The sequence below is a fragment of the Schistocerca gregaria genome, chromosome 8 (assembly GCF_023897955.1).
Source record: "Schistocerca gregaria isolate iqSchGreg1 chromosome 8, iqSchGreg1.2, whole genome shotgun sequence".
NCBI lineage: Eukaryota > Metazoa > Arthropoda > Insecta > Orthoptera > Acrididae > Schistocerca > Schistocerca gregaria.
In genome coordinates this window covers 203,444,311-203,467,535 of record NC_064927.1, presented here as the reverse complement: position 1 = coordinate 203,467,535, position 23,225 = coordinate 203,444,311, and the positions used below count along the sequence as shown (strand labels likewise).

The 23,225-nt window shown below is 45.0% G+C and overlaps 1 protein-coding gene across 5 annotated transcripts in view; it reads right to left on the bottom strand.

Moving 5' to 3' along the window:
- The window catches only part of LOC126285416 (inhibitor of nuclear factor kappa-B kinase subunit alpha-like), a 166,347-nt gene that overhangs the window by 91,289 nt on the left and 51,833 nt on the right, over positions 1-23,225 (bottom strand). For all 5 annotated transcript variants that reach the window (XM_049984780.1, XM_049984778.1, XM_049984779.1 and 2 more), the window contains one exon: positions 9,987-10,085. In XM_049984780.1, coding sequence (XP_049840737.1) covers positions 9,987-10,085 — 99 coding nt within the window. The remainder of the gene's footprint in view (positions 1-9,986; positions 10,086-23,225) is intronic.

Here is a 23,225-nt window from a genome sequence, read left to right as displayed (position 1 = left end):
TGTAGTTAAAACTGAACTAGACTGGCTACAGCAATTTGTGGTTATTTCCCCTTTAGCATCAAGTCTGTGGGCAATGCTGTTTGTGGCAGATAAAAAGCCAAATGTCACAATTCAGTTGTGCATCAATTTTAAAGCCACAATTAATACCCAGAGTGAAGTGGACTTCATGCAGTCCCTTGCACTGAGGAGTTAAGGGTGAGATTGGCTGGTGGATGCTATTCTTTGGAGACTGATTTGAGAGATGTCTGTCTGGAGTTTACACTCAATGCTGAGTCACAGCAGTTGCTCATTATTAATATGCAGCTTGGCCTCTACAACCAGGTTGCCTTTTGGTGCTGCATCAGCCCCAGGAGTTTTCCAGCAATCTTAAGAGCAGAGTCTTCACCATATCCCAAAGTGTGCAACTTATCTGGATGGTTAACTGTCACATGTGCCATCAGGGAGGAACATTTGCAAAGATTAGAGTGTTTCAGGCACTGGAGGACAGTGGTCAGTACTACAGGCTGGAAAAGTGGACTTTCTTGCTCCCAGTATCAATGTATTACACAAGGAGGGCATTTAACGATTCAATCATCACATTGCCGCAGTTGCTCCTCCCTCAAAACTTGAAGGAGCTGCAGTCATTCCTTGGCAAGATGAACTAATGTAGCAAATTTATACCAAATGCGCTGGGCATCTCACACCCTCGAAATCAGCTTTGTAAGAAAAAAGTGAAACTCATTTGGTCAGACACCTGTCCTCATGCATTTCTGTAGCTAAAACATTGTTTATGCTCCTCCCCTTACTTTTCTACCTTTGATGCAAAGTAAAGCTTAATATTGGCTACAAATGCATCACAGTTCAGACTGGCACCTTACTATCCCACAGAAATCCAAACAGATCAGAACAACTGATTGCTTTCACCTTTTAAAAAAAAGGCCACATTTTCCTTTATGGCTCCTAATTTCACTTGGTCATGTACCATTAAGCCTCTGTATCATTGTTTAATCCTAACAGAAGTATCAGTAGCCCCAAGTCACAGCCCAGGGTTGCACAGTGTTGTTGCCATTATTCAAACCGGATGGACTGTGCAGCTTCTCAAGATATCCATTCCAATTTTTGCCTAGGGTGGAAGACACAGAGGGACAAAGGACATGCGTGAAAACTTAGATCAAATTCTAAAATCCACCCCCGTGAATAAAATGTAAAACTAAAGCTGCTGTTGAGGCACTGTCACCCATCACCGAAGGTAGAGTGCTGGGAAAGTTAAAATTTCGCCGCAGAGCAGTTAAAAGTAGGCAGTCTAGCAAGAGATGGATGACCATCATTTGTGAGCCACAGTGACACCGAGGTTAGTCCTCCTTATGGAGGAAGTAACCATGCTTTAGCCACATATGGCCAATGCAAGGCCGGCAGAGGACAACTGATTCTCTGTGACAGATCCACATGGAAGACTTCCACACACTCATAGTCTCCTTAATGACACACAGTTTGTTGTGCACACTGTTATGCCATTCCGTCTCGCAAAGCTGAAAAACCTTGTGGTGTAAGACAGAATGCAGGTCAGGTTCAGAGAAGCCAATCTCCATAAGTGGTTTCCACGTAGCCTGTTTGGCCAGCCTGTCGGCAAGTTCATTGCCTAGGATTCTGATGTGACTTTGGGTCCAGACAAACACCACTGAATGACTGAACTGTTCCAGGGCATAGATGGACTCCTGGACGGTTGCTACCAAAGGATGATGAGGGTAGAACTGGTCGATAGCTTGTAGGCTGCCCAAGGAGTCAGTACACAGAAGAAACGACTTCCAAGGGCATGAATGAACGTGCTCAAGAGCACGAGGTATAGCCACCAGCTCAGCAGTGAAAACAATGCAACCATCTGGCAAGGAATGCTGTTCAATATGTCCTCCATGGACATACGCGAAGCCGACGTGACCGTCAGCCATTGAGCAGACAGTGTAAACCACTTTATGGCCTCCGTAAAGGTCAAGAATCGACAGGAAGTGGCAGCGGAGAGCTGCGGGGTTAACTGAGTCCTTAGGACCATGTGAAAGGTCCAGGCAAAGCCATGGGCTGGGTGTACACTATGGACGTGTATGTGAATGGACCTCAGGTATAAGTGGTAAAGGCAAGGACTCCAGTTCGGACAAAAGGGATCGGACGCGAACTGCAATTGTAAGCTCTGATCTGGGCCGCTGATGTGGGAGATGATCTGTCGTGGGTGGGAAAAGGAGACGGTAATTTGGATATACAGGAGAACTACAAATGTGTGAAACGTAACTGGCGAGCATTTGTGCATGCCTAAACTTCCACGGAGGGACCCCAGCCTCCACCAAAACGCTGGTCACCGGACCCACCCTAAAATTTCCAGTCACAAGTCGAATGCCACAGTGGTGTGCTGGGTCAAGTAAACAAAATGCTGAGGGTGCCACTGAACCATAAACCACATTCCCATAGTCAAGGCGGGATTGAACAAGGTCTCTGTAGAACTGCAGCAGTGTAGAGCAATCTGCACCCCACTTGGTGTTGCCCAGGCAGTGGAGGGTATTGAGGTGCTGCCAGCACTTCCACTTAAACTGACAAAGGTGAGGAAACCAAGTCAATCGGGTGTAGAAAACCAATCCTAAGAATCGATATGTCTCCACTACAGTGAGTGGACCGTCATTAAGGTAAAGTTCTGGTTTCGGATGAATGGTACGATGCTAACAGAAGTGCGTAATGCACGACTCTGCGACCAAAAACTGGAAACCGTGGACATGGAAAGCACGAAGCAACAGGAAATTTTGGATAAAAATCGGGAGAGGGCCTCTGAGACCCCATTCATATAATGTGGCAAGGATATGATGTCGCCAGGTGGTGTCATACACTTTTCGTAAATCAAAAAAGACGGTAACAACGTACTGACATCTGGAAAAGGCTGTTCGGATGGCAGACTCGGGGGACACATGATTATCAATGGCAGAGTGACCCTGGTTGGTAACCACCCTGACATGGAGCCACAAGGCCACGTGACTCCAGGACAACCTAGACACCAACAAACCATACGTTCTAATAGCTTACAAAGTACATTGGTGAGGCTGATGGGCAGATAGCTATCCATAACACGCATGTTTTTGCCAGGTCTGAGCACTGGAATGATGGTGCTCTACTGCCATTGCGATGGAAAGACGCCATTGCACCAGATCCGGTTGAATATGACATGTTTCTTGTAGTCAGATCAGAGATATTTAAGCATCTGATTGTGGATCTGATCAGAACCAGGAGCTGTGTCGGGGCAATGTGCAAGAGCACTGAGGAGCTCTCATTCTGTAAATGGGTCATTATAGGGTTCACCGAGACATGTGTGAACGAGAGGACTTTCCCTTACTTCCACTGTCCGAGAATGCGAAAGGCTGGAGGAGTAATTCTCCAATGCAGAGGCTTGAGCATAGTGCTCAGCAATCGTGTGTGTTGGCAGATAACACACTATCAATGGTAATTCCAGGGACACCTATTGGGGTCTGGTACCCGAAAACACGTCTGATCTTCATGCAGACTTGGGAAGGTGGCATATGGAACCCAATGGTCGAGACATACCTCTCCCAACACTCCTGTTTCCACCGTTTTATAAGCTGGCAAACACAGGCACAGAGCTGTTTAAAAGCTATTAGATGCTCTAGGGAAGGGTGCCACTGTAGAGCTCACTGACGCTCTTCAATTGCCTCAGTGACTTCCAGCGACCACCAAGGTACAAACTTTAGCCGGGGGCACACCAAAGAATGAGGGATCACATTTTTCATTACAGAAACGATCGTTGTAGTTACCTGCTCAACCAGAACATGAGTGTTACAATGTGGGGGAGATTCAACAGTGATAGCAGAAGTGAAGGCTTCCCAGTATGTCTTGTTGAAAGCCCATCCGGTTAGGCGTCTGTGGGCATGACACCGGGGGAGTGATAGGAAGATGAGGAAGTGGTCACTACCACACAGGTTGTCATGTGCTCTCTAGTGGATACATGGGAGAGGTCCTGGGCTGCAAAGTGATAAATCAATGGCCAAATAACTAGCATGAGCCACATTGAAATGTGTGGCGGCCCCAGTATTTAAGAGGCAGTAAAGTTTCTCTGCCTCGGCCAGTAAGCATGATGCCACCCCACAAGGGGTTATGAGCATTAAAATCTCCTGAAGTAGGAAAGGTTTAGGGAGTTGAGCAATCAGTGCAGCCAATGCATTCAGGGGTACTGCACCATCTGGAGGAAGATATACATTGCAGACAGTTATTTCCTGCATCGTCCGTATCCTGACAACCACAGCTTCAAGAGGTATTGGAAGGGGCACAGGATCACTACATACTGAATTCAGGACATAGACGCAAACTCCACCTGAGACACAATTATATTCACTAACAGTTCTTGTAATATCCCCAGTAGCTGCAAAGGGCAGGTGTCCTCATTGCTGCGAACCACGTTTCCTGGAGGGCAATGTAGAAAGCAGGTGTAAAGCTTAACAACTGCCGTAGCTCACCCACGTGATGCAAGGAACCGGCGCAATTCCACTGGAGAATAATATGATCTTGAGGCTGGGAAGGCATAGAACAGCAGTATATGTCTCAGAGTCACCTGCCGCCAACGACCTATTTCCTGAGCAGTCTATATCCATTGTGTCTGAGGGCCCGGCGAGATCTAGGTTCTCAGACAAAGTGCTTGCAGGTAGCGGTGGTGTGGGTGCCACCACAATTCCCTTGGTCTTGGGGGTCTTCTTTTTGGGTTTCTCTCACTGCTCCATGGGTTTCTCTGGCTGGGAGGGCTTCACTGATTCAGTTTCAGGGACTGAGGATGATCATGAAGCCCTATGACCAGCTGCTTTTGGGCACTTCAGGCACTGGCGGGTGTCATCTTTCCCACTAGCAGAAACCTGGGAAGGGAGTGACCCCTTCCTAGCAAAAGGAACTGAAGAAGACTTGTGCTTCTCCAGCTGAGAAGTGGTAGGGGGGGGGGGGGGGGGTAAGGGGGGGCAGTGCCCCCTAGGTAGATGGTGTGGGAGCAACAGGAAGGGAAAATGCCCCCCACCTCAAAGGGGCAGGTGTAGTCTTCCGGCTCTGACAGCAGACAGGAATTCATGGGACTGAAGGGGCTACAACTGTTCTCGTAGCAGCAGTGTAAGAGGTGGTCATAGCCACAGGATGAAGGTGCTCAAATTTCCTCACAGCATCAGTATAGGTCAGCCGGTCCAGGGTCTTATATTCCATGATTTTCCTTCTTGCTGTAAAATCTTGTAATCGGTGAGCATGAGGAATGATGCTCTCTGTAGTTGACACAGATGGGAGGCGGGGCACATGGAGTACTGGGATGTAAAGGACGTCCACAATGTGACGCTGGAAGTACAGAGGGGCGATATGTGGCCAAACTTTCTGCACTTAAAGCATTGCATTGGGGGAGAGATATGTGGCTTGACATCACAGCACTAGACCATCACCTTGACCTTCTCGGGTAATGTGTCATCCTCAAAGGCCAAGATGAAGACACCGGTGGCAACCTGATTATACCTTGGACCCCTATGGACATGCCGGACAAAACAAACACCACAGTGCTCTAAGTCAGCGCACAGCTCATCATCAGACTGCAAAAGGAGGTCCTTGTGGAATCTAATACCCTGGACCATATTTAAGCTATTATGCAGTGTGATGGTAACGGAAACATCCCCCAGTGTGTCACAAGCGAGTAATGCCCGTGACTGGGCAGAGGATGTCGTTTTTATCAAGGCTGATCCCGACCGCATTTTTGAGAAGCCCTCCACCTGCCCAAACTTGTCCTCCAAATGCTCAACAAAAATCTGAGGCTTCATTGAAACAAAGAAGCTCTCTTGCATACAAGGTAGGGGACAAATAAGCTTCGCTGCCATCCTTAGCCTGGTATTCCTCCCATGGTGTGGCCAGGAAGGAGGATGATTTAGGATTGTACCTCCTTGCACTGTACTGTGACTTGGAACACTTAGAGACTGCTGGTGTGTGATCACCAGTAAGTGATGATGTGATACGCTTCACTGCGCATCATCCGCCCTGATGCCACCCACTCTGACCATGGGCCCTCCCCATGCGCGCCACCCACCTGTAGCAAAGGCCACCTGGTAGGATGGATATTGCCAAGAGTCCCGATGCCCCAAGGTGATGTGCATCCACTCCTTGGCATATGTAGGGAGTTTACGGTGCAGACATCAGCAGAATGATCCCTGTGTGGTCAGGGGGCTACAAGCAACAGTTTATGTAGCAGCCCTACCACAATGGGCTGGTAACCGTGCTGGATATCAGGTACAACCAAGCAAACAAGTCCATTATCATCATCAGCACAGAAAATGATACTGCACAGTGGATGAAAGAAAACGCACCCAGGAAGGTGACCTCGCCCAACAGCTGAAGAATGAGCGGAAGTGCAGATTCACGTCGACGAAGGATGCAAGAGGTCTCAGTGCATGATGGACACAACGCACCATAAGGTGCCCTTCCCCAATTGGCTCGCTCTTCAGGAAAATTTGGAAAAATGGTGGTCAAACCAGAAAGGGGACCATCATATAAAGACCGAAATGTGAGAGACTCCTTTTAGTCACCTCTTACGACAGGCAGGAATACCTCGGGCATATTCTAAGCCCCAGACCCGCAGGGGCATAACTGCTGACTCAATTCACTTGTGTATGCACTTGTTTGGAAGCCAGACCTGCTAATATTCTGCCACCACAACCAGGTAGTTGTTTGTCTCTCTCTCTCTCTCTCTCTCTCTCTCTCTGCCCATTCACTCAATGGTTCAGTTCTTCATGTGTTAGAAGATTCACTGTTGACAACGTGGTACAGCCCGGGCAGAGTGCTGTGTATTCCCATTATTTTGCAAATTACCGAGCAATACAGCCTGAAGAAAGATTAGGATTTATTCTCCGTTTCTAGACAACTGGAGACAGTAACATGAGTACTTCAATAGCTACTATATGTAAAATAGTTCCTGATCGTTTCAGTGACACATGTGTAGCACTTGGTATTTTATTAAAGTATGTATAAGGAAGATAGTGTAAATATAGTACAATTAATTGTGTGTGTGTGTGGGGGGGGGGGGGGGGGGGTGAGAGAAAGACAGAGAGAGAGAGAGAGAGAGAGAGAGAGAGAGAGAGAGAGAGAGAGAGAGAGAGAGACGTAATTGCAGCAATTATCAATGTAAGCCATGAGAATAGCGACTCTGGTGTTCGAGGCGAGAAGATAAGGTAACCGCTGACTAAATTCACTTGTGTATACACTTGTTTGGAAGCCAGACCTCTCTGATGTCTCTGGCTGTTTTTAATTTTGCATTAATCAACATAATAAATACATATTCACATTTGTTGGCTTTGAATGAAATTTTCTGTGGTGTTCTTTTTTAATAAAAAGAGACACAAAAGCATAAACCTCCTCATTCTGTTCCAGCGAGAAAGGAGCAATTAATGAATTTGTCTTTCCCCTGTCCCCATTTGAATATTTGAATGCTTTACCAGTTTCTTAGCAAGCATATTTCAGTTTGTTTGGCACTTGGTGCTGTGGTCCCCTTGGACCCCACATGTGTCTATGATATCTACATTCATCTACCAGCAATATTACATTCTCTTCTTATATTCCATTGGTCATGCAACTTATTCAACAGCAAATTTAATTTGTGCACAAAACAGCAGACTGTGAAAATCAATTCTCTCAGTGATGTTGAAATTAAAGAGAGCACCAACGCATGGTATGTGCAAACTTCCTTTGATGGTTTACTGAGAGACTGATAACTAACTGAACATAAGTGAGTACCTACGAATGCGAACCAAACATGACAGAATGCTATTCATTTGCGCTTGCATACTGGCACCAAAAAGGATGCTCACTCGCTTGTGTTTGCTTCACTAGTAACTAAGCTTAACATAACTGAAAGGTGGCTTGCATTCCCATGACTACTTCACCCCAACAACCATCCATCTAATTCATGCATAACATGCCTTGAGGTCAAAGCATTTTCAAAGAGGTTTTTACTCTTGTCAGAAATCCGTTTCCTGTGAAACACAATGTTCCAATGTCACACTACGAGGGTAATCCCAAAAGTAAGGTCTCCTATTTTTTATAAGTACATAGAACTGTTTATTTCTACAATGGTTTACATCAGTTTACAGCTTGAACATTTCGCTATTTTTGGAAATAATCACCATTTCTGTCGATGCATTTTTGTAGACACTGTCGCAGTTTTTGTATGCCCATGTCATACCACCTTGCCGCCATGCTGTTCAGAAAGTTATGAACTGGCAGGATTGTTGCTTGGTCTCAGGTGTAAAGTGGTATGCCCAGGTTTCATCACCCGTGACAATTGAGTGCAGAAAGTTGTCCTGTTTGGCTACATGGCGGTGAAGAAATGCGCACGAAGCATCAACTTCTTCCCACGTGTGGTCCTCAGTCAGCATGTGTGGCACCCATCTTGTGCACAGGTAGTTCAATGTTTCCGTTAAAATTCTGTGAGCGGTGCTTCGGGAAACCTCAGGAACCAATGTGCAGAGATCATCCACGGTGATCTGCCGATCTTCACACATGCTTTGCTTAACATTCAACACTGTCTCCTCAGAAACTGACGGTCTCCTACTCCTTTGTTCGTCGTGAAATTCGGTCTGGCCAGTTGCAAACTCTCTACACCACTTACGAACATTTTTGATATCCATGCACGACTCACCATACACTTCTGTCAATTGGCAATGGATTTCAATTGGCGCACTCCCCTTTGCATTAAAAAACCGAATATATGCGCGCAATTCGCACTTGGCATCCAACGGGAACTCCATTCTCAACGGCTGCCGAGCCAGAACTGAGCCCCGCAGGGCGGCGTGCGCATGTTTATACACAGCACATGAAGCACTCTTCATAACAGTCTGACCAACTGCCACACAAACAGAGTTCTGTACTTATAAAAAAAATAGGAGACCTTACTTTAGGGATTACCCTCGTACTTGGTACTAGCTGATGCCTGTCCAGAGTTTATGATGATAAGGGACAGGTGGTGGTGCTCACTAGCCCCAGTTCAGAAAATTGAATGCATTCCCCACCAGAACCAGAAGACTTTCTGACCTGTAAATTATAGATTGCAGCAATCAGTCGTCCTTTTTAAATTTTATTACGCAGATCTAGATTTCGGCTAGAAGCTAGCCATTCTCAACGCACTATTGTTTTCGCTCAATGCATGTAAGTCCCTGTTGATCCATCAGGGACTTACATGCATTGAGTTAAATTAATAGTGCATTGAGAATGACTAGCTTATAGCAGTAATCTAGATCTGAATAATAAAATTTAAAAAGAGCGACTGATTGCTGCAATCCATAATTTACAAGGCAACATAACAGTTGCTGAGTACAACCGCTTTCCGAATTGAAGGTAATCTGACTTTCAGACATGTTTGCAATTTGGCACAAGCCAAGGGGCATGTGAAACTTATTTGAATACCACAGGTGTAGCAAGCATTACCTTCATCCTGGCACGTGACTAACACAGAGAGTTTAAGGACACATTTTAACTCCCAGTGGAATGCTGCTGCTCAGACGACAATGTGTACATTATAAGAAAATCATAATACTGTCAAGCACATGAAATCATAACTTTCATTTACTTATATTAAAAACAAAGATTCCAAGACTTACCAAGCGGGCAAGCGCCGGCAGACAGGCACATGAACAAAACACACAAACACACACACAGAATTACGAGCTTTCGCAACTGGCAGTTGCTTCGTCAGGAAGGAAGGAAGGAAGGAGAGGGAAAAATGAAAGGATGTGGGTTTTAAGGGAGAGGGTAAGGAGTCATTCCAATCCCGGGAGCGGAAAGACTTCCCTTAGGGGAAAAAAGGACAGATGTACACTCGCACACACACACACACACACACACACATATCCATCCGCACATACACAGACACAAGCAGACATATTTAAAGGCATTTACTTATACACACACACACACAAAATCCCTTTCATTGTTGATTTATATATACTCAATTGACTTACCATGCAGCTGGAGTCATGTTAGGTAAGAAGGGTCTTACTCCTGTAATCACTTCATGAGAAAGAAGACCTAGACTCCAGTAGTCCACTGAGCTGGTATAGCTATAACAAAACAACACATTTGATTCATTTAATCTGTTCTTTTTAATTTTGCTCTGAGGCCTGCATTAGTACTGTAAATGACAGAAAATGTTGTTTTTACATTTACACACCATATCTGTTAGATATTTACTTTAGCTGGATGAGAAACTGTTATTGTACAAATAATATATGAGCCAACACTGCACAAGATCTATACACTGCACTCCGTGAAGTATACAGTATTTGTTACGTACATGTTATATTTGAAGAATTGTTGTAACCCATCACTTGTTTTGAATTAATTGATGTAAATAAATTATCCCTGACTTTAAAAAAAGTTTATTCTAATGCTGCAGCAAAAGATACACATTGTACACAAATTATTTTCTGATAATAATCAAGCAGTGTGTCATACTAAGCCTATAACAGCCATTACGTTAATGACTGTGTATTGTGAATGTATCTTTATCAACCATAGTCCTAAACAGCGAGAATTTTCCAATTGCTGAGAACCAGAGAGTAAATACCAACCTTTCTTCCAGTTATTGGTAATAAGTGGCCTGCTTTGACATTTCTTTCTCAGTTGCATAGAGTCGGTAGCAAAAATTACCAACCATCACACTTGCAATGTTTTGTAATAATGCTAAGGAAGACTGACGCTGTAATTTGGTTATCAATGCCCTACCTCACATGTTTTGCACTTACTGCTACTGTAAATCAGTATATTCAATCTGCCCCCCCCCCCCCCTGCAACCCTGTTCCCCCTCCCTAGTATTACTCAAATTACTACAGAAAGAACATTCACCTATTACATGAACTAGCAATTATTATTCTATGAACCTGATATCATTCCTGGCATCATACTGTCTTTTACCGTAAGGTGTAAGGGAAAATCAAGTAGTTCACCTGACTGCAAATCATGAATACTTTTATTCTTTGTATTTTCATGTTACGACAGTGAGTATTTTATCTTTATGAAGAACTAGGTCTGGTCAGTCGTCATTAATACTATGCACAGATATGATCCCAATCTGGTTCACAGTCTAGTCTTGCAAGATTGTGTGTTACATATCACACTTCATAAGCAAGTCTGTCAAAGTACCAAATTACCATCAATTTCATTGACCAATAACGATAAATTTGAAATGTTTTCCTGTTATCCTTAATTTGCTATACTTCGCTTCAAAGTGTTCATACAGACAAATTTTAACAGCTGCACTTAAGCACAATGTCAGCATAACTTTACGGGTCAGTTTATTCCCTAAGTTAACTGTTTTTCATCTTAATGCCATACAGTACATTTTAAAGACTAACACATCTGAGGACGAAACAACACACTACAAAAATTATTCATCTGGAATATGATGAAACATTGTTTCAATAATAGTGACTCCATTACATAACCTCCTCCACCTTCAATAATAGCAAACATTGTACACTCCTTACCAGCAATAGTCAGGTAGAGTACAGACTTGCTTTATACAACATTGTTTAATTTTACTTGTATCACACTTTTAATCACATTCCAAAAAGCTACATGTAAGTATAATGGATCAGTTTTATACAAGCTACTCCTTGTACACTCACCCCCTTGAGTAGTCTAAATCCTGAACAAATTAACTACTTCACCACTATTCGTGACTCTCAGCTGTTCTACCTTAAGCTTCAAATCTACTACAGAAGTAAAAGCTGTACTGCACAGCATCTCAATCTATCAACAACAGTGTGAAGCTAACACATAGCCCAAGAAAACATAAAAGCACCACCTGTTATAACCTTTAATCACAATAATTGCGTGGATTTTCACACACTCTCTTAGAAACAATAGTTGGCCACATGATTACAACTCTGTCTCTCGTATTCGACTGCTGTGCCGTGACATGCGGCCGGTGCCGTTCGTAGCTAGGTGGCGCTCCCGCGCTCATCCGATTTGCGGAGCGCCTCTATCGCCGTTTGTGCGTACTGTCGTGGCAGCACTGTTAAATGTCGTGGCACTATCACAACACTTTTCCCCCCTTGAAAAAAATGAACACTCACTTCCTTGGAGACATGGACAGCGCAGAGACATCCATGGCCTCTTGTGAGGCCCCGAGGAGATCCCGCGCAGAGACACGGGAGTATGGTCGAAAATGTCCAGGACGGAAGCTCGTGCGTGGAACGTGCCTCCTGGATGAGATGATGGGTGAAAACTCCGGAGCAGCATCCATAGGTGTCATTGACCTGGGAGTGTGCTCCAGCGAGATGGGTCCCAGAGAAGGCGGCGTCGCGACTGGGGCCGGTTCCGGAGTACTTGGAAGCGGGAGCGACGGCGGCTGCATCAACACGGACGGTAGATCGGCAGCAGCGACAGGACTGGCGTCTCGAGCTGGTGGAGGCGAAGGATGGGGCGGTGGCACAGGCGTGGCCACCGCTCGTGGGCGCATCTGGTCGTAATGGCGAACAACCGTGCCGTCGCCCGTACGGATTTCACAAAGCCGGCGGCCGCGAAGAGCCTTGACCACCCCTGGAATCCATTTAGGGCGAGATCCATACCCTCGTGCCCACATGTCGGCGCCCACCGAGTATTTTCCTGCACTAGGGGACACAGTACAAGGCCTGACAGGGTGAAGCAGGTGCAGTAGAGTGCGCGGTTGGCGGCCATGCAAGAGTTCAGCAGGGCTGCGATCACCCAGAGGCGTGAAGCGATAAGAACTCAGAAATTGCAGCAGGGCGTCATCTGTGGAAAAATCACTAAGGAATTTTTTCATCTGGCATTTGAAAGTGCGGACAAGGCGCTCGACCTCCCCATTCGATTGCGGATGGAAGGGAGGTGCGGTAACATGATGAATCCCTTGTCCAGTACAAAAATCACGGAAGGCCTGCGAAGAGAACTGAGGGCCATTGTCCGTGACGATCGTGGATGGAAGACCTTCTAGCGCAAAGATTTTGGACAAAGCCAGCGTCGTCGCCGCAGTGGTGGGCGACGGACATCTAACAACAAATGGAAACTTCGAGAAGGCGTCAATCAACAGTAGCCAATAAGTACCGAGGAAGGGGCCAGCGAAGTCGGCGTGCACACGTTCCCATGGCTGAGCCGGATCAGGCCACGGAGAGGGCATTGTACGAGGTGCCGCCAGTTGTTGAGCACACTGGCCACATGCAGCAACCATATGGACGATGTCCGAATCAATGCCGGGCCAATAAACATGCCTGCGGGCCAGGGACTTAGTCCGAGAAATACCCCAATGGCCTCCGTGCAACAGTTGGAGAACCTCTTTGCGAAGAGAGGCTGGCACCACGACCCGTGGAGATGCGCCATCCGTGGCCAGAAGAACAACACCATCACGAACAGACAGACGAAGGCGCAAGGCATGGTAGTTGCGAAGGGGATCCGATGCCCGGCCCCTGGTCCTGTCCGGCCAACCTCATTGAACAAAACCGATCACCCGACGCAGGACCGGGTCCCGCGCAGTAGCTGATGCGACCTGCGAACCTGTAAGTGGAAAGCCCTCGACCGCACGACGTTCTTCCTCATCAATGTGGAAACAGAGGAGTTCATCACGATCGAAAACAGGGTCGGGGCCCATCGGCAATCGCGACAATGCATCAGCGTTGGAGTGCTGGGCCGTGGGGCGATAGTGAATCTCATAATGAAAACGAGACAAGTATAAGGCCCAACGTTGCAGGCGGTGAGCTGCCTTATCCGGAAGTGACGCCGAGGGGCTGAACAGAGAGACCAGCGGTTTGTGGTCGGTGGTGAGGTGAAACTTAGAACCATACAAAAAACCGCTGAACTTTTTTAGAGCATAAATGATAGCGAGCGCCTCCTTTTCGATTTGAGAGTAACGCCGTTGCGCCTCGTTGAGGGTCTTGGAAGCATAGGCAATGGGTCGTTCCGACCCATCCTCATACCGATGGGCGAGAACAGCCCCTAGGCCATACTGTGACGCGTCAGTCGCCAGAACCAAGTGCTGACCCGGACGGAACGTGGCAAGACAAGGCGCCGACTGCAAATGAGCCTTCAGGCGGACAAAAGCCTGCTCACACCCGTCGGACCAACAGAAGGGGACGTTTTTGCGTAACAGCTGATGCAGAGGATAAGCTACCGCTGCTGCGGATGGAATGAATTTGTGATAATAAGCAATCTTGCCGAGAAACGCTTGAAGTTCTTTGACCGTAGACGGCCGGGGTCGAGCGTTAATGGCCGCAACGTGCTTACGGAGAGGGCGTATGCCCTCACGGGACAAGTGGAAACCAAGATACTCAATGGAGGGTTGGAAGAACTGTGACTTGTCCAGATTGCACCTCAACCCTGCCGAATGCAGAACCCGAAACAGTGAACGTAAATTACGAAGGTGCTCCGCAGTGGAGGCTCCCGTGACAACAATGTCATCCAGATAGTTTATGCAGCCGGGAACGGAAGCCGTGAGCTGTTCCAAAAACCGCTGAAAAATGGCCGGTGCGCTAGCGACGCCAAATGGTAATCGCTGGTACTGATACAACCCACAAGGAGTGTTGATAACGAGAAATTCCTTGGAAGGAGCGTCCAACGGCAACTGATGGTACGCCTCCGATAAGTCAAGTTTGGAAAAGAACTGGCCCCCAGCGAGCTTGGTAAACAACTCCTCAGGACGAGGAAGAGGATAAGTGTCAATGAGGCTCTGAGCGTTGACAGTGGCTTTAAAGTCACCACACAATCGCAGACTCCCGTTTGGTTTAGAAACCACCACGATCGGCGATGCCCATTCGCTGGAGGTAACCGGAAGGAGAATCCCTGAAGCTGTTAACCTGTCTAGCTCAGCCTTGACAGGTGCACGCAACGCCACCGGAATAGGGCGTGCCCGGAAAAACTTAGGGCGAGCCGTAGGTTTAAGAGTAATGTGGGCTGCAAAATCCTTGGCACAACCCAGACCAGCAGAGAACACGGACGAAAATTCACAACACAATCCATCCAGCTGTTGATACGGAATGTCCTCAAATATGAGGTGCACATCATCATCAATGGAGAACCCGAACAACTGGAAAGCATCATAACCGAACAGGTTTTCAGTGCCCGCATGATCCACCACATAAAACGTGAGGGGCCGAACAACAGACTTGTAGGCAGTGGAAGCATCAAACTGGCCCATGATAGGAATTTTCTGCTGATTATAAGTCCTCAGATTGCGCGTAACTGGAGACAAAGGAGGGGAGCCCAACGCCAAATACGTGCGAGAATTAATGAGAGTTACTGCAGAGCCAGTGTCCACTTGCATGCGGATGTCTTTATTCAGAACACGAACAGTAACAAACAACTTATTTGTTTGAGAAAGCACACAGTGAACATCCATGTCCGACGCCTCGTCCTCGTCGACAGGAACTTTATGGGACTGACACACAGAAGCAATGTGGCCTTTTTTCCTACATGAATTACACGTGGCCCAACGTTTTGGACACGCTGCCCTGTCGTGCTGTACGAAACAACGGGGGCAAGAAGGAAGCGCGGAACGAACCAGCTTCTGTGGTTGCTGGTTTCGCTGCGAGCGTTGCGGCCCAACGCGACGTTGTTTACGCGAGTGAACCGCCGCCACATCTTCGTTCTCCTGTGCAACAGGCAAATTGTCCTTGTCGAGAGTTGACTGTACAGCGCCTACATCACACCACGCGTCTATTTGCGCGCCAGCAGCGTGAGACACTTCAAAGGATTGAGCGATGCTTAGAACTTCCGACAACGACGGGTTTGGCAGTTGTAGGGCACGTTGCCGAACTTCTTTATCAGGAGCAAGCCGTAGAATAGCATCCCTAACCATTGAATCAGCATAAGACTCGTGATGAGTGTCCGTGACAAACTGACATTTCCTACTCAGGCCGTGTAGTTCCACCGCCCAAGCCCGGTAAGATTGATGGGGCTGTTTACGACACTGGTAGAACGCCACGCGGGCGGCAACGACGTGGGTGTTTTTTCGATAATAGGCAGACAATAAGTCACACATTTCTTGGAAGGACAGGGAGGCTGGTTCCCGCAGAGGGGCTAACTGAGATAGCAGCTGATAGATTCGAGGGGAAATCCAAGATAGAAATAACGACTTACACATAGGAGCGTCGACAACGCCGAAAGCCAAGAAGTGTTGCCGCAAACGCTTCTCATAATCCTCCCAGTCTTCAGCGGCCTCGTCGTAAGGAGGGAATGGAGGCGGAGAAGAGGAAGACAGACGAAGAGTAAGCGACGTCGACAACGCCTGAATCGCTGCCGTCAGCTGTGTTTGTTGTTCAATGAGCGCTTGCATAAGCTGTTCCATGTCTGCCCCGTCACGAACACGCAAATCCACAAAGCAGTGAAAATATCCCGACCTCGTCGCCAAAAAGTGTTATAACCTTTAATCACAATAATTGCGTGGATTTTCACACACTCTCTTAGAAACAATAGCTGGCCACATGATTACAACTCTGTCTCTCGTATTCGACTGCTGTGCCGTGACATGCGGCCGGTGCCGTTCGTAGCTAGGTGGCGCTCCCGCGCTCATCCGATTTGCGGAGCGCCTCTATCGCCGTTTGTGCGTACTGTCGTGGCGGCACTGTTAAAAGTCGTGGCACTATCACAACACCACCAAAACAACATAATCCTTGTATCTTCATCTTTAAGTGGCATTGTAGCTCACTAATTTCAAAAAACTCCTACACTTCTATTTTCACTCACATAACTGTAATATATGTTGTTACCCGTGGTTATAATAAAATTGTCTTCGGTCCCAGGTTCAAATCCTGTCGCTGCTTAAATTTTGATTAATAATCAGCATTGGCGGCTGAAGACTTCTGGCATAAGACGTCACCCTCATTCTGCCAACGGCGTTGTCAAAGAGGGCAGAGGAGCGGACAGAGGTTCAGGCCACTCTTGTCCTAGGGGTGGGAAACAGCCCCTAAAGACGGAAGAATCAGCAATGATCAATGGCATGAGGATACAGAAGGCAATGGAAACCACTGCATTACAGACACGTAACATGTATCCACAGGACATGTGGCCTGTAATCGAAGACATGTCATGATGATCTCTCCAATGGCAAGAGATTCCGGAGTAGTCCCCCATTCGGATCTCTGGGAGGGGACTGCCAAAGGGGAAGTTACTATGAGAAAAAGATTGAATAATCAACAGAAGGATAATGTTCTACGAGTCGGGGCATGGAATGTCAGAAGCTTGAACATGGTAGGGCAGCTAGAAAATCTGAAAAGGGAAATGCAAAGGCTCAATCTAGATATAGTAGGGGTCAGTGAAGTGCAGTGGAAAGAAGATATGGATTTTTTATCAGGTGAGTATAGGGTAATATCAACAGCAGCAGAAAATGGTACAACGGGAGTAGGATTCGTTATGAATAGGAAGGTAGAGCAGAGAGAGTGTTACTGTAAACAGTTCAGTGACAGGATTGTTCCTACCAGAATTAACAACAAGCCAACACCGACAACGATAATTCAAGTATACATGCCGACATCGCAAGCTGAGGATGAAGAGATAGAGAAAGTGTATGATAACATTGAAAGTGTAATACAGTATGTAAAGGGGGATGAAAATCTAATAGTCATGGGGGACTGGAATGCAGTTGTAAGGGTAGGAGTAGAAGAAAAGGTTACAGGGCTTGGGATAAGGGATGAGAGAGGAGGAAGACTAATTGAATTCTGTAACAACTTTCAGCTAGTAATAGCGTACACTCTGTTCAAGAATCACAAGAGGAGGAGGTAAACTTGAAAAGGGCTGGGTGATACGGGAAGGTTTCAATTGCATTACATCATGGTCAGACAGAGATTCCAAAATCAGATACTGGCTTGTAAGGTGTACCCAGGAGCAGATATATAGACTCAGATAACAAAATAGTAGTGATGAAGAGTAGGCTGAAGTTTAAGACATTAGTCAGGAAGAATCAATACACAAAGAAGTGGGATATGGATGTACTAAGGAATGACGAGATACGTTTGAAGTTCTCTAACGCTATAGATACAGCAATAAGGAATAGCGCAGTAGGCAGTACAGTTGAAGAGGAATAGTCATCTCTAAAATGGACCATCACAGAAGTTGGAAAGGAAAACATAGGTACAAAGAAGGTAACTGCGAAGAAACCATGGATAACAGAAGAAATATTTCAATTGTTCAATGAGAGGAGGAAGTACAAAAATGTTCTGGGAAAATCAGGAATACAGAAATACAAGTTGCTGAGAAATGAAATAAATAGGAAGTTCAGAAAAGCTAAGACAAATTGGCTGCAGGAAAATGTGAAGACATCAAAACAGAAATTACTGTCAAAGGGACAGACTCAGCGTACAGGAAAGTTGCCATTAAAAGCAAGGGTGATAACATTAAGAGTGCAACAGGAATTCCCCTGTTAAATGCAGAGGAGACGGTGGATAAGTGGAAAGAATACACTGAAAGCCTCTATGAGGGGGGAAGATTTGTCTGATGTGATAGAAGAAGAAACTAGAGTCCATTTAAAAGAGATATGGGGATCCAGTATTGGAATCAGAATTTAAAAGAGCTTTAGAGGACTTACGATCAAATAAGGCAGAAGGGATAGATAACATTCCATCAGAATTTCTCAAATCATTGTGGGAAGTAGCAACAAGTATTCATGTTGGTGTGTAGAATGTATGAGTCTGACGACATACCATCTGCCTTTCGGAAAAACATCATCCACACAATTCCAAAGACGGCATGAGCTGACAAGTGCGAGAATTATCGCACAATCAGCTTAACAGCTCATGCATCCAAGTTGCTTACAAGAATAATATACAGAAGAATGGAAAAGAAAATTGAGGAGGTACTAGATGACGATCAGTTTGACTTTAGGAAAGGTAAAGGCACAAGAGAGGCAATTCTGACATTGTGGTTAATAATGGAAGCACGTTCATAGATTTGTCGACCTGGAAAAAGCATTTGACAACGTAAAATGGTGCAAGATGTTCGAAATTCTGCAAAAAGTAGGGGTAAGCTATAGGGAGAGATGGGTCATATACAATATGTACAACAGCCAAGAGGTAATAATAAGGGTGGACGACCAAGAATGACGTGCTGGAATTAAAAAGGATGTAAGACAAGGATGTAGCCTTTCACCCCCCTACTGTTCAATCTGTACATCAAGGAAGCAATGGTGGAAATAAAAGAAAGGTTCAGGAGTCGAATTAAAATACAAAGTGAAAGGATATCAATGATACAATTCGCTGATGACATTGCTATCTTGAATGAAAGTGAAGAAGAATTACATTATCTGCTGAATGGAATGAACAATCTAATGAGTACAGAGTATGGATTGAGAGTAAATAGAAGAAAGACAAAGGTAATGAGAAGTAATAGAAATGAGAACAGTGAGAAACTTAACATCAGGATTGATGGTCACGAAGTAGATGAAGTTAAGGAATTCTGCCACCTAGGCAGTAAAATAACCAATGACGGACAGAGCAAGGAGGACATCAAAAGTAGATTAGCAATGGCAAAACGGCCATTCCTGACCAAGAATAGTCTACTAATATCAAATATCGGCCTTAATTTGAGGAAGAAATTTCTAAGAATGTACGTCTGGAATACAGCACTGTATGGTAGTGAAACATGGACTGTGGGAAACCCGGAACAGAATAGAATCGAAGAAGCATTTGAGATGATGTGCTACAGATGAGTTTTGAAAATTAGGTGGACTGATAAGGTAAGAAATGATGAGCTTCTGCACAGTATCGGAGAGGAATGGAACATGTGGAAAACACTGATAAGGAGAACGGACAGGATCATAGGACACCTGTTAGGACATGGGGGAATGACTTCCATGGTATTAGAAGGAGCTACAGAGGGCAAAAACTGTAGAGGAAGACAAAGATTAGAAGACACCAGCAAGTAATTGAGGACATAGGTTGCAAGTGCTACTCTGAGATGAAGAGGTTAGCACAGGACAGGAATACATGGGAGGCCGCATAAAACCAGTCAGAAGACTGATGAGCCAAAAAAAATTATAATATTGCCCCCCCCCCCCCCCTCCCCCCACCTCGTGAACAATGGACCTTGCTGCTGGTGGGGAGGCTTGCGTTCCTCAGCAATACAGATAGCCATACTGTAGATGCAACCACAATGGAGGGGTATCTGTTGAGAGGCCAGACAAACGTGTGGTTCCTGAAGAGAGGCAGCAGCCCCTTCAGTAGTTGCAGGGGCAACAGTCTGGATGATTGACTGATCTGGCCTTGTAACATTAACCAAAATGTTCTTGCTGTGCTAGTACTGCAAATGGCTGAAAGCAAGGGGAAACTACAGCTGTAACTTTTCCCAAGGGCATGCAGCTTTACTTTTTGGTTAAATAATAATGGCGTCCTCTTGGGTAAAATATTCTGGAGATAAAATAGTCCCTCATTTGGATCTCCGGGCAGAGACTACTTAGAAGGACATCGTAACAAGGAGAAAGAAAACTGGCATCATACATATCGGTACATAGAACATCAGATTCTTTAATAAAGAAGGTAGGTTAGAAAATTTAAAAAGGGAAATGAGTAGGTTAAAACTAGATATAGTGGGAATTAGTGAAGTTTGGTGGCAGGAGGAAAAAGACTTATGGTCAGGTGAATACAGAGTTATAAATATAAAATCAAATAGAGGTAATGCAGGAGTAGGTTTAGTTATGAATAAAAAAATAGGAGGGCGGGTAAGCTACTATGAACAGCATAGTGAACGCATTATTGTAGACACTAAGCCCATGTCTACCACAGTAGTAAAAGTTTATATCACAACTAGGTCTACAGACGACGAAGAGATTGAAGAAATGTATGATGTGTTAAAAGAAATTATTCAGATAGTGAAGGGAGACGATAATTTAATATTCATGGGGGACTAGAATTCAATAGTAGGAAAAGGAAAAGAAGGAAAAGTAATAGGCAAATATGGAATGGGGATAAGGAATTAAAGAGGAAGCCGGCTGGTAGAATTTTGCACAGAATATAACTTAATCATAGCTAACACTTGGTTGAAGAATCATGAAAGAAGGTTATATATGTGGAAGGGGGCCTGGAGGCACTGGAAAGTTTCAGATAGATTATATAATGGCAAGACAGAGATTTAGGAACCAGGTTTTAAATTGTAAGACATTTCCAGAGGCAGATGGGAACTCTGACCACAATCTATTGGTTATGAACTGTATATTAAAAGTGAAGAAAGTGCAAAAACGTGGGATGGGAATTTAAGGAGATAGGATCCGGGTAAACTTAAAGAACCAGACATTGTAGAGAGTTTCAGAGAGACCATTAGGGAATCGTTGAGAAGAACGGGGGAAAGAAATACAGTAGAAGAAGAATGGGTAGCTTTGAAAGATATAATTGTATAGGCAGCAGAGTATCAAGTAGGTAAAAAGATGAGGGCTAGCAGAAATCCATGGGCAACAGAATAGATATTGAACTTAGTTGGCGAAAGAAGAAAATATAAAAATGCAGTAAATGAAGTAAGAAAAAGAGAATACAAATGTTTCAAAAATGAGATTGATAGGAAGTACAAAATGGCTAAACAATGATGGCCAGATGACAAATGTAAGGATGTAGAGGCATATATCATTAGGGGGTAAGATAGGTACTGACTTCACAAAAATTAAAGAGACTTTTGGAGAAAAGAGAACCACCTGTATGAACATCAAGAGCTCAGATGGAGAAATAGTTTTAAGCGAAGAAGGGAAAGCTGAAAGGAGGAAGGAGTATACAGAGAGTCTACACAAGGGCGATGTACTTGGGTGTGATATTACAGAAATAGAAGAGGATGTAGATGAAGATGAAATGGGAGATTCGACACTGCGTGAAGAATTTGACAGAGAACTGAAAAAGCTAAGTCGAAACAAGGCCCGAAGAGTAGACACCATAGCCTTGGGAGAGCCAGCCCTGACAAAAAACTACCATCTGGTGAGCAGGATGTATGAGACAGGCAAAATACCCTCAGACTTCAAGAAGAATATACTAATTCCAATTTCCAAGAAAGGAGGTGTAGACAGGTGTGAAAATGACCAAACTATGAGTTTAATAAGTCACGGCTGCAAAATACTAACACAAATTCTTTACAGTCGAATGGAAAAACTGGACAGAGCTGGTCTTGGAGAGGATCAGTTTGGATTCTGTAGAAATAATGGAACACGTGAGGCAATACTGACCCTACGACTTAACTCAGAAGATAGACTAAGGAAAGGTAAACCTACATTTCTAGCATTTGTAGATTTAGAGAAGGCTTTTGACAATGTTGATTGGAATGCTCTCTTTTAAATTCTGAAGATGGCAGGGATCCAATACAGGGAGCAAAGACTATTCACAATTTGTACAGAAACCAGATGGCAGTCGTAAGAGTCAAGGGAAGCAGTGGTTGGGAAGAGAGTGTGACAAGGTTGTAGCCTCTCCCCGATGTTATTCAATCTGTATATTGAGCAAGCAGTAATGGAAACAAAAGAAAAATGTGGAGTAGGAATTAATATCCAAACTTTGAGGTTTCCCAATGACACTGTAATTCTGTCTTTCACAGCAAAGGACATAGAAAAATAGTTGAATGGAATGGACAGTGTCTTGAAAGGAGGATCTACGATGAATATCAACAAAAGCAAAATGAGGATCATGAAATGTTAGTAATTAAATCAGATGATGCTGAAGGAATTAGATTAGGAAATGAGATACTTAAAGTAGTAGATGACTTTTCCTATTTGGGGAACAAAATAACTGATGATGGTCGAAGAAGAGAGGATACAAAATGTAGACTAGCAATGGCAAGGAAAGCGTTTCTGAAGAACAGAAATTTGTTAACATCGAATATATATTTAAGTGTCAGGAAGTCTTTTCTGAAACTATTTGTATGGAGTGTAGCCATGTATGGAAATGAGACATGGACGATAACTAGTTCATGCAAGAAAAGAATAGAAGCTTTGAAATGTGGTGCTACAGAAGGATGCTGAAGATTAGATGTGTAGACCACGTAACTAATGAGGAGGTATTGAACAGAATTGGGGAGAAGAGGAGTTTGTGTCACAACTTGACTAGAAGAAGGGACCGGTTGGTAGGACATGTTCTGAGGCATCAAGGGATCACCAATTTAGTATTGGAGGGCAGCGTGGAGGGTAAAAATCATAGAGGGAGACCAAGAGACAAATACACTACACAGAATCAGAAGGATGTAGGTTGCAATAGTTACTTGGAGATGAAGAAGCTTGCACACGATAGAGCATCAAA